Source organism: Aulostomus chinensis, chromosome 17 (genome assembly GCF_037954235.1).
Source record: "Aulostomus chinensis isolate RoL2024-O1b breed Wild chromosome 17, RoL_Achi_v1.0, whole genome shotgun sequence".
NCBI lineage: Eukaryota > Metazoa > Chordata > Actinopteri > Syngnathiformes > Aulostomidae > Aulostomus > Aulostomus chinensis.
The window spans coordinates 23647168-23661507 of record NC_141336.1 but is presented as its reverse complement, the minus strand read 5'-3'; the positions used below and the strand labels follow the sequence as shown (position 1 = coordinate 23661507).

At 46.0% G+C, this 14340-nt stretch overlaps 1 protein-coding gene across 2 annotated transcripts in view; it reads right to left on the bottom strand.

The window, feature by feature from the left end:
• Positions 1 to 10033, bottom strand: part of rock2a (rho-associated, coiled-coil containing protein kinase 2a) — a 31796-nt gene extending 21763 nt beyond the window's left edge. For both annotated transcript variants that reach the window (XR_015109665.1, XM_086181827.1), the window contains exon 1: positions 9903 to 10033. Coding sequence is in view for 1 of the 2 variants with exons in the window: in XM_086181827.1 (XP_086037953.1) it covers positions 9903 to 10019 (117 nt within the window). In the remaining variant the exon portion in view is untranslated. The remainder of the gene's footprint in view (positions 1 to 9902) is intronic.
• Between the last annotated feature and the right edge of the window lie 4307 nt (positions 10034 to 14340).

Sequence of the window (14340 nt, the reverse complement as noted above, 5' to 3'; positions counted from 1 at the left end):
GTCGATGATGGGAACAGCCAGAGATCACCAAGCATTTTCTGGAGTTTTTCAATTTAAGGTTAAAAATAACGTCGCATCCACAGGCGCCCTCGTATTTGCCGTCCCGCGGCTGTCGTGTTCCGATCGGGGCATGCAGAAGTTTACCCGTCATTCCTCTGGAACAGTGCAAATATACCGCAGTTAGCAAAGACAACAAGCTCAGCGCCGCCTGCAATTTGTTATCCAGGATAAATTAACCTCTGATATGCAGTGCCGAGGTCAAAGTCTGCTTGAGGTTAGTTTGTGTTTCTGTTAATCCACCTCACATCACCCCTCACCGCCGGCTCAGCGCGCCTGGAGCCCGGACCGAGGTGACACCAGCAAAGTCCTGCACACATCTTTGACTGGTGGAAACCCAAACAAGGAGACCCGGTACCATGTGGTGTAAATGTGGCTTTGATCACACAATTAAAATCCACGTGGAACCACAAGAATTAGTGGATGTTAACCTGAAAGGAAAGAAATAACCAAACCACCCCCCTTCCTATCTCATCCCTGGGCAAGGAAAAGAAAACAAGCTGTGGGCTTTAAAAGGACTGAGCCCAGAGTTAATGTTTTGAATGAATTCCAGCCATTTTAAAAATAGTTGTCGGGATAAACGGTGGGCCGAGCAGAGCGAAGGGGCTGCGGCTGGCATGGCCAGTAAACACATCCATGGCAGACACAACAGAAGGAATCCTGCAGAGGCTCAGAAATAGCACGACTAATGTCTCCGCGGGGAATAACAGAGAGTATGTCTTCCTTTCATATTTGACAGATTTCTGTCCCATGCTCCTGTGCCCCGGGCATGTGCGGCACCCAGGCTTTATTATAAACAGAGGAGTGAGCCAGGAAAAATAGCAGCGAGGCCGCTCTATACCTTCACTCCTGCTGTCTTTAGCCCCTCTCTCTAAATCACCACAACAACGCTCCTTTATAATTGAGAAAACTCGATCGTAATCGCTGCAGTCGACATCGTCGCGTTGTGTTTCCGTGCCACGCCGCCAACGACGGGGCAGAGAATCTTCCATGTCACCCAAAAGTGGCTTTCTGGATTTGGTGTTTCGTTTGGAAGATGAAGCCATTGGAAGTCCGTCATGAAGGCAGCGGAGCTCCTGTCCCGATCGCGACGAGACAAAAACTATCCAGAGGAAATACAATGAAGAGTTTAGATTCTGAAAAAGATTCTTTTTTTTTTTTATCATCCCTCCCGAGCGACTCGGGAGGGATGAAATGCGAAGTTTTAAACACGCTGGCGCCCTGCTGTTGCCGCAGCCATACTTCTTTTGCGAGGATGCCTTTTTTGTTGTTGTTGTTGTTACATTTTGTAAACTGTTGAATAAATCATTTAAGTCAAACGGTGGATTGTTTCGATTGATAGGCATCACATGCATTGCTGCTCACTGCGTTCTAAAAATAGATTTCAGAGGAATCCACTCTCCCTGGAGTAACTCGTGCAATTACTGGAAGCTGGGAAACCTGACTGGTGCCCATCCCGAGCGCACGCACATGCACGCAAGCACGCACACACACACACACACACACACACACACACACACACACACACACACACACGAGACAAGGGTTTCTATCTTCTTCGCTTCCCCAAATCTTGGCCTGGTCCTTTAACTGTCTGCAAAATGTTTGACTCTATATAAATAAAATGGCTCAAATTGTCTCTTTGTTGTTTTTTTTTATCTTTTTTTTAAATCATTCAGCATGAATTTGATTTTTGATTGCTTGTGTTTATAAATATTTTTTTATATTTTTTCCATATTAGCATGATGTTAAAATCATAACACAGTCCCCCCCCAACACACACACACACACACACACACACAGATGTGCTTGTCTGGGTTGTTCAGAGGAAATAAAGCTGTATGAACTCACTGGCAATCCATCGCTATTCATTTGTGCGCTGCATTGTTCTTTTGTCGCTGCCGGTTGAGAACAATGCAGCGTGTGTTGCTAAGATCAAGTGAATAACGACGTTTGCTTGCGAAAATGAACGCAAATGTGTGTGTCCATGAGTACAGGAGCCTCTTCATGGACATGTGAGTGAGATAAAGTGTAAGTGTGTGTGTGTGTGTGTGTGTGTGTGTGTGTGTGGGAGGTTGTGTTTCACCAGCAGGTTGTGATGGAGTGATAAAGCCGAAGCCAGATGGATGCACTGCTATGCGTGGGAGCCTCCTGTTCTCTTCTCTGTTCTGCTCTCTCAAGCTCTCATTTTAAACCAATAACGCACCAGAAAGACTCGGGTATCGGACTTTTAAACTCTTAACGAGGAGAGAGGAAAGACTTCTAACGAGTCGACGTCAGAAATTTAACAACAGCCATTGTCGGACTTGAGCTCAGCAACACGCCGTGACCTGTGTGGGAAGTGTTCAAGGGTCAAGTCCTCCATCGGAGCTGAACAACAACGCCGAAACAATAAAGACTGACCGCTCCATCACTGCCCAAGTGAACTCATTTGTACTCGCACCTATATATTTCTCATGCTTCTCCGACTGAAACCTGTTCCTACTGCGTGCACGTTATTTCACAGACTGTCTGTGTCTAGACGAAGAAGATCCACCAGATTAAGACAAATCTCAGGGTGTATACGGCTCCTCTGGGATGAGAACCATATTCCAGTGTAAACATACACATCCCAGCTTTGCTACTGGTTTAACTCTCATATTATCATGGCGGATGGGAGACCAGCTAAGGTCACAGATGGGCACTTCAGTTGTAGTAATCACAAGGATTTGAGAAAGATGCTATGTTTGCTGGATAAGCAGCACAACTACGTTTAATATTCAAAGTCATACTTTGCCAATAAAGTGTATTTTGCCTTTCGAATTCTAAGACACACTGTAGGTGTGTTTGTCTAAGAAAGATGCTTCTTCCCTCCTGCAGTACTTCTTTGTGGCTCCAGAACACAGCAAGAGCCGGCTACGTCTATTTAGCTTGAAGCTAATGGAGACGGACGGCTAACAACAGCAGAACTGCACAAAAATATCAGTTTGCGAGCTTCTTTATCCAGCTGACTGCTTCGATTTGAGGTAAAAACAGAAGAACGCCGGGGTAACCAGCGCTGCCAATTCAGCAGCCGGTGGAGTCGCTGTGTTGCAGTGAATTCCTACAACTGTCCTTGGAAGACAAGAGGCCCAGTGCATCCTGGTTGTTGTAGTTTTTTCTACTTTTGGAGCAAAAGCAATTACCACAGCTTTTTTTTCTTTTTTTGGTGTGTTTTCTCCGGCCACGTAACTCCAATTTCATACAACACGTCTTAGTTTTAGCAAAAGACCGGCTCTCTGGCAGGGAAATGTCTTCGATATTTATATAAAAGAGGTACAACCACTGGCTGTTTGGCGGAGTTCGATAAGAAGTTTGATACGCTCTCATACCTGAAAGGTAAACAACTCTGTGCTGCCAGGAGAGTCTTCTAGCCCAATACTTTATTTACATAAATTACACAACTTTCCCAGCGCACAATCCACACACAACTTGAAAATGAGACACGACTCAATTCTTCCCAAAATACAATTCCCTGACAAAGAGGTTGAGTGGACACACAAAAAAACAAACAAACAAACACCTAAAGTGTGAGAACAGCAGTTTTGTTTTGGGGTTTTTTTACCCAATCTTACGGAGGGGTTACGCCGCTTCTAGAAGTTCCTGCTGTATCAATCAAAGCACACAGCTTTCACAAACACAATTTTTGTTTTTGACTGAAGAACTAATATGAAAGTACGACACATGAGCTTTTGAGGTTCTGGGGAGGAAAATCTGCCTGTCCTCCAGTCGTTTTGCTAGGTAACAGCCGCTAGCCACAAGCCGCTAGCCACAAGCCACGCCTCCACATAAATCATACAGACAGAAGTGATTTTGTAGCTTCTTGAAATCAACCAGAAAACAAGTAAATCCATCCCAAGATCCTCTCCTTTTTTTTGGTGGGGGGGGGGGGGGTCAACAACAAGAACTTCCTGATTGCCTAAGAGGGAAGTAAAGTAGCAATTTCAGCTGGTAAAGTGAGTGAGCGGCCGGCTAGATTTAGTGGTAGAAGAAGCAGATAAATACACCGCTCTTTCATTTGGCTTCTCACAGGTTTTCTTTCTTTCAGACTACCGAAAAAGAAACTCCCTAAACACACATGAAGGTGTATTTTTCCCTCCAGTCCCACTTTGATGAGGGAAAAAAAAAAAAAAAAAAAAAACGTTTTCATGTTATCTACAAAAAAAGAGGTTGCTGTTTTTTTTCTCCCTTCTAATCCTCTGTTCCAGACATCAGTACTGCAGCTTCTACTCCTACCAAGTATACTCTGAGTGTTTAGTATGGAGGGGTTTGTTCCTATATCACTCACAGCCAGATTTATATAACCTTGATTCTACAAAAAGCACGCCGGCCATTTTCTGGGTGCGTTGCCAGTGATTTCTGACTTATGTAGTGATAAACAGAGATGAAAGGGAAACCTTTAATCCCCTCTGTTTAAAAAAAAAAAAAACGAAACTTCTACTTTGATGCGTCAACTACCTGAATCAAGAACTTTGAACCTGGCTTTGTTCAGTGTTTGGGCTTCTGCTCTGCACATATCTGGTAAGAAACTGCCTCCTTTCAATACTTAGAAGTCAACAAAAACCTGCATTACAAAAAGAATTGTCTTGATGTAAGCCATCCAGGGAAGTTTCACTGAGCCCACCGGCTGAGTTAAAGAGTCCATCACCCCGGCTGTGGCTCTGGTAAACAGGGAAAACCCCTACGTTTTCTGTTTCTGACCGCTACAGAACACCAGGCGCCGTGTGACTGAAGTGAAGTGTGACCTTTTCAGTCCGTTGAGGGCTTCCACACCTGGCAGACTCTCTTCACCGGAGTGGAGCAAAAAAACCAGAGGAAGGCCATAGAGAGGCCTGACCGTCTCTCCAGAGGAGGTGTAGAGAGACTGGCTTGTTTCGCAAAAAAAAAAGAAAGAAAGAAAAAAGAAAAGGAAAAAAATTGGCCTGGGCCACCGTCCCCAGTGCCTTATAAGGCAGTGTTTCTACCCAGCTAGCACGGCGCAGCCGGTGCTGTTGCTGCTCGTCTAAAAGCAACTCCGCCGCACTCCAGAGATGAAGCGGACACTCAGGTTTGACCATCGACAGACAGGACAGGACCCGGGGGGGGGGGGGGGGGGGGGTTATCCCCACCTCCCTAAATAGCTACGCATAACACAAGTAAGAGTGGAGGGGCAATAAAAGCAGTGGAGAGGAACAGAGGACAGAGGACAGGAGAAGACTGATGAACCGTCTGGTAGAAACAGGGAGAAAGGAGCGATCGTTTGGATCAAAAGGGACAGCACCAGTAGGAAAATGAGGTAAATAAACCACAACAAATGCAGAATGTTGTGGCTGTCACATAGGGAGGAACGTCACACTGAATAAATGAAGACACAATAGCTTGAAACCCCCCCCCCCCCCCAACCCCACCCCCCGAGAGAGAGAGAGGATCTGGAGCTACCTCCCAGCTATTCTCTGATAGTCTCGTATCGTTCACGTTTTAGGTTCTGCAGCATAAAGTAGTCCAAATTATCCGCCGTTGCCAGGCCTGCAGCTGAATCAGAGGACTGGACACACAGTTCAAATACCTGCAGTGTGTTTAACAAGCCTGGAAGGAGGGGCAGGCTGCAGGCTGCCAGAGAAACAGAGCCAGAGAAAAGGAGATAAGGCTAAAAAGTGAAAGGGGAAAGTGCAGTCATTTGCAGGGACTTTGAGCCCCATATATAGATGCCAACTATTTACTCAGTGAGGTCATTTCCTCCAGGACGGCAGAAAGGCAATTTATGTGACTCGCAATCAAATGTCCTTTTAATTTTTATCCGGGTAAAAAGAAGAAGAAGAAGAAGAAGAAAAAAACGCTCTCCTCCTCTTCTTGCGTGTACTCGACAATCACTCCCTGTGCTTGGAGCTGCCTGGAGAGTTCAGGACGTCAGCGGCGCGCTGCCAAATAACCATCAGAGGAGAGCTTGCAGAACTGCTGATAAACTCGGATGCTGCGAGAAGCGAACGCGGCCGTTCAGTTTACGACCGCAACGTTGCTAAATAATTTACGGCTAATAGATTCATTTTAGATTCCATTAGAGATTAAAATAAAATGTGAAACCGTTTACAGCAGGAAAGTCAGGGTGTTTGCATGTTGGGAAAAAGTCCAAGAACTGTGATTCCATTTTTCTTTTTTTTGAAGCACACATAAACACATTAGTCCGACTTTTTAAAGCCATAAGAACAAACCCAGATCATGTGATCATGACGTCAAACGACCCCGGCACGTACGCGCCTCAATAGGCCTGATGGGCCTAGCGTTCTGCGCGTGTTCTACACGTTCTGTTGTGGCGTTTGACCCGGAAGCGGAACGGTGACACGCTTTCTGCAGTGTAAGAAGTTTTGTTTTTTTCAGCGTTTGACATTTAAACCGGTCGTTTGACGGGCTGGCGGGCAACCTTGTTTATGACATGGAACAAAAACAAGACGTGCCTCCATCTGCTACTTGATTCCTCCTCGCGCGTGTGCACAGGGACACGACGGCTCCTCTGCAGCCGTGCAGGTCAACCGGCTCTGCTCCCCGAAAATGAAGTTAGCATATACACGCGCCGGACAGGAAGCTCCCTCACGATCGGCCCAGAGGAGCCGGTCAGCTTTAAAAATAAAACGCTGTTTGTGCCATTTTTGTTACAATTACAGTTTATATAAAATTATAACTTTTTTTTAAATGACAATGTGCTTGAGATAGAGCAACACATTTTAATGAGTTCCAAAAATAAATCCCCAACCCCCCCCCCCCCCCCCCCCGAGTAATCCTCAAGCCGGACAACATCTTGTGACCCCACAGGTGGGGTCCTGGTCCTGAACCCCTCCCCTCCCCACAATAGGGACTCCTGCTTTAACGGAAAGTCCATTTGACAGATGCTGTGGATTCCTCACTGTCAGCTCTCCGTGTCCTCAGGCTCGCTGCGACTTGACAAACGCCTCCAACTCTACCCGGACCCCAGGTTAACCAGCGGGATTAATGACTGAGAATTACTGACGGCGCCCTGAATCGCGGATGCAGTTTTCTCTGGTGTTTTCTTTCTGTTCTTGACTGTTGCAATGCCACAATAGCAGGGGATTTGTGATTCATTGTTTACTCAATATGAGCCTGTGAGCAATTATTTTGGCACTGAAAGTATGCATGTTTTTCTTCCACCTGCAAAAAAGGACATTTCTGAGCCCTGTGAGTGCGTGCGTGCGTGTGTGTGTGTGTGTGTGTGTGTTACAAATCCACCCTCAGTAGCAAAAACTTCACGATCCCAGCGACAGGCGGCTAAAAATGGAAAACTGCAGCCTGTTCTCTCTGACGCATGCTTCCCACTCAACTTTTGTCTCAAACACTCATCACCTCTGTCTCTCTCAGGCTCGCGTGCAGGAAGTAAACACCGTCGGGGTTCAAGCAACTATTCTGTTGAAGGGAACCATTCTGTTGTTGGAGAGGGAAAAGGGGATTGACCAGGGGTGCTTCACGTAGTGTGGAAAGGGGGGCAGGGGTGAGTATACGCAGCCCCCCCCCCCCCCCCCCACAGAGCTCAATGGGGGCCATTAAAAGGGGTGAGGTGATGCTTTTTTGAGATGGAATCGGCGGTGTGTTTTGTCCTGTCTCACAATCAGTCAGGGGCCCAGTTCAGCTAAAGCAGGCACTGGAACACAGCTGCCTCAGAGGGACCGTTACTGGAACGCGTACTGGGGGACGTCACACCTGCACCGTGCCCCTGTACAGTGGGTTTTTTCCCCCCATAAAAGCACTGCCTTACGCAACATTAGCCGTCTCAACAATCACCTACACACACGTCTTGTACTTCTTTGCTGCCTTTTAGAAAACCGATCATGGAACCTGGTCTCAACAGTCCTGATGTTCCGAGACCAGTAGAGGTGTGTCGACTGGTGTCCACCGGGTCAGGTCCCATCTATTCTGATTGGTGACTTCTTCTAGAAGCTGCCGGGGAACCATCTGGTGACAGTTCCGCCTGCATCTGTTACTTTGCCACGTGCGATGAGCTGCAACGATGCCGTTTCTAAGCGACAAGCGCAGGTCCTGATGAGACGACTTGTTGGATCGTGCGTGACACGCGTCAGTCGGGCAGCACCGGAGGGATCAGGCCTCCGCTCTGGCTGGGACGCAAGTCCTTGTACTGTACTGAGTTCTGAAGCTTTAAATGTTACCGCACCCACAAAAAATAAACCAGGTCGTTTTAAACTCTGGTGCATGGGATTTGACCTCTTGTACGCAAGAGATGCGCCGATTTTAGCACCTCGGGCTCGTGTACAATCTACGGTAGCAGCAGTTAAATCAGGGATAGTGACGGCCTTCCGGTCGCAGTTTTTTTGTTGTTGTTGTTCAAGCCGATGTTGAAGCGCCACTGCTGGAACGCAGTTACCGAAGGAGGCGACAAGCTCTCATTGCTCCTTGTGTGTCGCTGACAGTGGAGCTCTGACAGCCGGTCACGCGTGGATCGACGGCGGTGCAAGTCACCGCGTTTGGCGGGGTTTTGTGTTCCCATTTATGCCAATTAACCAATGAATGCCTGCGTGTACTGCTGGGTCACTGGACCTGGAACTGAGGGCCAATTAAACCTGTTCCCACAGCAAGGACGAGTACAGTACTCAGCCAGGGTAGGCAACACGCTGTTTATGTGACGTACAGCTGCGTGTCTTTGGAGGACATCTGTAGTCTCATCAAACACTCCTGAGTTGTGCAGTCAGCTTTAGCCATCAGAACTCTGAGGGGAGAGAAACCTGCCCACAATTTTAACATCCCCCCTCAGCAAAATATCAACAACCCAAAAGTGTGGCGGCGCAGGAGGAAGGAGTCTAGGAGCTTCGGGACGATAGAGCAGGACCCGGCTGTTACCCAGGCGGGAGGTCCGACTCCACCAAAAAAAAAAACACCAAAGAGAGACCTGCACATTCTTCACTAGTTAATCCTAATCTGCGTCCACGGATTCACGGATCCTCAAACTGGCCCGTCTGCACTCGGCCTTAAACTAATAATCAGGTCTATCTTGTAGTTCAGACGCCACATGGTCACACCGCCAACGCCACATCTGATTACAGGATGGATGAGAAACTGTCACGAAGGCGATGAGAAAACTGAAGTACAGATGTGTGATACTGGATTTTATTTATTTATTTTGGGGGGGGGGCATTAACCAATATTCCCTTCTGTTGGTAACATCTGTAAAAAACAAGCCTACGTGAGACAGGATGTTCTGATCCACATCTCCTGACTTCTGATACTTTTTTGATTATTTTCACTGCTGTTGACATTCTGCTTACGGCCGTGGCAAACCAACCAGCAAAACTTGCACACCGAATGTCTTAAACTGAAAATGTAGTTGAATGTAATCCATCAGAGCTGCGCCCATCGATCGGCGGTTCCACGGTCCTGATCCCAGCTAGTATTCAGGTTTTCCCAGATCCCATACCCCGTCTCTGCTTCTATTCGTATTTTAAGTTTTTCTTAATTTCCAAAACATTAAGTTAAAAAAAACCAACTTACATGTACCACAAATGTTCCTCATCACCAAAAGGGAGGGGGAAAAAAAGAGCAAAACTGTCAATATATCGGCCATCATCCGATACAGATATATCTTGACTGCCGATATTATCGTGGGTCCCTGGAATGAGGGACAGTTCTGGCATGGCCTCATCCTGTCTGAGGTGAAACAGACCGGTGCTAAAAGCTCGCAGCAGGTTACAATTTCAGGCAATAAGATGAAATAAAGGACGGATGAGGGTTTACCCAGGTTCTGCAACGTGAGTGCAGCAGCGTTTCAGAGTCAACACGGCACGATGAATAATAAATGACATGCATGCATGCGTCCCTCCTTCAGGACTCACCAGCAAACTTTCCAGGTTCACGGCAGACCTGGGGTTCCGGATCATGTCCTCCAGCTTCTTCAGCCGGGGTTCCATCCTCCTCTCGGCGCCCTGCGACATGTCTGCGGCGTCGGTCATTAAAAGTTGAGAACCCCCCCCCCCCCCTAAAAAAAAAAATAAACAAAAAAAAAACTGCAACGTTTTCTTTCTTTTTCTTTTGGTGGAAACTTGTTCGTTGGCGGCTAATGGCCGAGGGCCTGGCCCAGCAGCCCACCCAGGAACACCGCTCACAATGAGGAGGAAAATCTGCCCAAAGCCAGGAGAGAGAGAGAGAGAGAGAGAGAGAGAGAGAGAGAGAGAGAGAATCCCACAAAAACACGGGCGAGTCGGCGGGCCTTCACCTAGCTAGCGCCGCGGGTTGTAGCCAATAACGGGACGCTTATCATCTCGATTTCCATCTTTTTTTCCTTCCCCCTCCACCTCCTCCTCCTCCTCTTCTCTCCTCCAACTCGACGATTAAAGTTTGAATTCCCAGCAACAGGCGGCGGCGGCGGCAGGGCGTTTTCTTTGCCCCCTCTCCTCTCCTCACCTCCTCTTTCCCCCTTTTTTTTTAGGGTTTTTGTGTGTGTCTTTAGCCTCCTGGAAATACCTCAAGACTCGGTTTTCAAACCCGAATTCCGCCTCGTTTCACCCCATTCAAAAACTGTGGAAGTCCGTGAGTGTGGTGGTTTATCCCCGGCGCTGCCACAACTCATCCGAGGGGGCGATAACGTCCGCTCTCCCGCGCTGGGTCCTCAGTGAGCTCTCTTCCTGGAGTTCTTCACGCATTTTCAGCATTTGTTCTCCTCCTGTTTTTAAAGTTATTTATTCACGAAAAAATAAAACTTCCCCCCTCCACACACACACAAAACCCTCCAGCGGCTCCGGTTCCTGACGGTACACTCGCGTCTACACACGCCGACACACACACACTCACTCACTCGCCTCTGGAGTTCTCTCTCCTCCCCCTGACATCAACACACCCCGAGGACTCAGTTACCCATGATGCATCTTGTCCTCATGTCCCCCACCACCACCACCTGCCTCACGCTTTAAACATCCACATTTCCTTCCACACACAAAAATACATTTAATGAGGAAAAAAAAACATTTTTTTTAATTTTTGTTATATATTTTTTTAAGTTAATAGTTCCTTTTAATAAAACAGCTCGTTTAAGGAAGAAAAAAAACAAGGTTTGTGGTCTTTTTTTTTAATTTAGCGAATGTGAATGAACACATTCATATTAATGACATAAGATTTCACCGGGAAAATAAGATATTTTTGACTTTTTTTTGCTAAATCGATGATGAAATGATGTCATTAATGAAGCAACAAAGGGCTGAAACACAGGATACAATTTATATATTTTTTTTCATGACAAATTATCAATCCAAGTATTTCAGGGCAGATTTTTAATTTTGCATTAAAATCATCCAAATTCATATATTCAGGATTTTTTTTTCTTGCATGAATGCAACATGCTTTTATATTAATGACTTAAATTTCCACGAGGAAAAAAAAATTCTTTCCTGTTTCTCTGAATTGATGACGTAATCATCTTGTTAATCAGAAAAGACAGCTGAATTATTTTATCTTATTTTTTTTAAATGTTGTTCGTCATCCATTTTTTTATCCTGTGGGTAGACGGGGTGGGGATGGAGGCGTGAAAACTCCTGATTGTTACTATTTTTCTTGGCCTGGTCTGCAATTTAATGAATACAATTTGGCTAAAAAATAAAAAGAGCCAATCAAATAAAGTGCTGGTAGCCATTTTCACCCCCATCAACCTCTGAGGTGGTTTAGTCAGCTGATGATGCGTCCAGCAACGCTCCACCTCAGGTCACTGACGACTCGGGGGAATTTCACGGCGCCCAGCCCAAAGTTTTGTGCTGATTAAACAAAAAAAGAATTTGAAAAAAAAAGAAAGCATTTGATAATGTTAAACCCAAGAGGAGCAGTGAGGTGACTTAACAAACACATGAGCGCCACCTACAGAGAAGACACTAAAACACACCCTGTCAACATGCTTGTTCTTGTTTCGGTCTCTTCACTTCCCGTCAGGTTCGTGTGTTTTGTGCATTTTTTTGATTGTTGTTGTTTTTTTTAAAGTAAGACAAGATGGAGTACAAGAGCAATAACCTGTAGGAGCTGTGCGACTCCTCCCAGGTGGTGGTGCGCCCAGGTGAGGAGGCCGTCCCAGCTGATCAGGAAGGAAGGGATTGGGTGAAAGTTACAACAGCAGCTCAGAAAAAACACACACACAACCCCTTTAGGAGGTGTGGTTTCCTCCACGTTGTCCTCCGACCGGCTGCATCCACGCTGGATCAAACCCACTCAAGGTTCATATTCGTATCAGCACACATGGGCCGTCACGCCTGACGTCTCACCACGCTGATGTATCAACACGCCAGAGGATCAGTTTGACTTCCTCCGGACACGTCATACCTTTACACCAGTAAAGATAGTTTGTCTGAATTGGTTCAAATGCTGGGGCTGCACGGTGCTGCAGTGGTTCGCACTGTGGCCTCACAGCAAGAAGGTTCCGGGTTCGAGTCCCAGCTCGGGCTTGGGCACGGGATCTTTCTGTGTGAGTCTCCATGTTCTCCCCGTTCCTGCGTGGGTTCTCTCTGGTACTCCAGCTTCCTCCACAGTCCAAAGACATGCAATTGGGGACGAGGCTGATTGATACTCTAAATTGACCGTAGGTATGAATGTGAGAGTGAATGGTTGTTAGTCTCTCTGTGTTGGCCCTGCCATGGACTGGCGACCTGTACAGGGTGAACCCCGCCTCTCGCCCGTAGATGCTGGGATAGGCTCCACCCCCCCCCCCCCCCACGACCCTTACTAGTAAGGAATAAGCGGAAGACGATGGATGGATGGATGGTTCAAATGCTGATTGCAGGAAAAAAAACAACAACACAGGTGTCACTGGGTTTTTGGACTTTAGGATACAGGTGCAGGGCCAGGGGTGCTAGCAGCCTCTTTGTTGTTGTCGTTTTATTTGTTAGTTGTATTATCTGAATTATTTAATTCCCCAAAGAGCCTTGTTTTTTTGTTTTTTCTGAGCCCCTGTGGAACGCTGTCAGTTGCATGTCTGCGAATGATTCTCATGATTTTTAAGTATTTTATTGTGACTGATAATTATAATTTATTGATGTATAAATTAATTATATATATGTATATATATATATATACAGACTGTAAACAAAAAAATGAAGGACTGCCCTGTTTTGTATGGAGTCCACCTGTAGCTTGATTATGTGATATAGAAACCAAGGCAATCCCATCAAGATCTCCACCAGCAGTACTCGCACTTGGCCACAAGATGGCGCCATAAAACCGCCGAATTCACAAGTTCTGCACAGCCACGCCAGAGTCAAGGACACCTTCAAGGGTCCTCATTACACTGATTATTACAAACACTTCTCTCTCTGTAGGTGGGGCTGATTCTGAAATAGGTCTTGTCAGATTGCCTCTATATCATCTTCCAATGGTGATGAATTTGAGTTCTTTTAATTCGGGTAACAAAAATAAATAAATAAATAAAGGGCTGATGTTTTTATTAGCTCGTATTTGAGCAATTTAAAGGAACACAACAACTTTTGAGGGAGATTTGCTCGTCTGGTCAACATCTTTAGAGCCAGAGAAGCAGACAGAGACCCCTCTCTCCTTCCTGTGTCCTTTACGGAGCTCCAGACCCCAACGTGACAGCTAATAGTTAGCTTAGCTGAAAGTAAGGCTAGCAATTGAGCACTGAGGAAAACCGCTCACACGTCATCAAATACATGTTTTTTTTTTAAATAAAACGACAACTCGAGCTCTATTAATGCAAGCAAAGACCATTTTGGGTACAAATTTCAAACAAAGACTTGTTTTTTGACTCACCCCCAACTGTGCTAGCGTTCATCGCAGCTAGGCTAACTAGCAGCTAACTAGTTCGGGCAGGACAGAAGTGAAAATCTCTGCTCCTCAGGTGTTAAAAAAATAAAATGAGCAATAATAAGAGTATTTCCTTAAAAATAAATAAAGGCTTGTTCTTTTAATTACTGACAAGCATCACCGAGGCAATCATGAGTACCAATAAGTGATAACTGATAACCAAAGCCGAAATTAATCATGAATGATTCCTTATTTTTTGGGGGTTTGTTTTTCTGACTTTTTCTCATCACAATGGCATAACCCAAAGGATTTGTTAGCAGAAGATGGGCCTTTGAACGTCACACGGCCAATAAACACGTCGGAGACTGTCAACGGCAGTAATGAGACGTGAAAAAGAGCGTTACACATCAGGGCTTTCTTTCTTTCTACTACAGTTTTCCCCAATTTTACAGCACAAACTTCTCAATATCACTTTTTCCTGAAATTCACATGCAAGTTCTTCATGGTGATTTCACCTAATTCTGGACGGTTCGAATTATT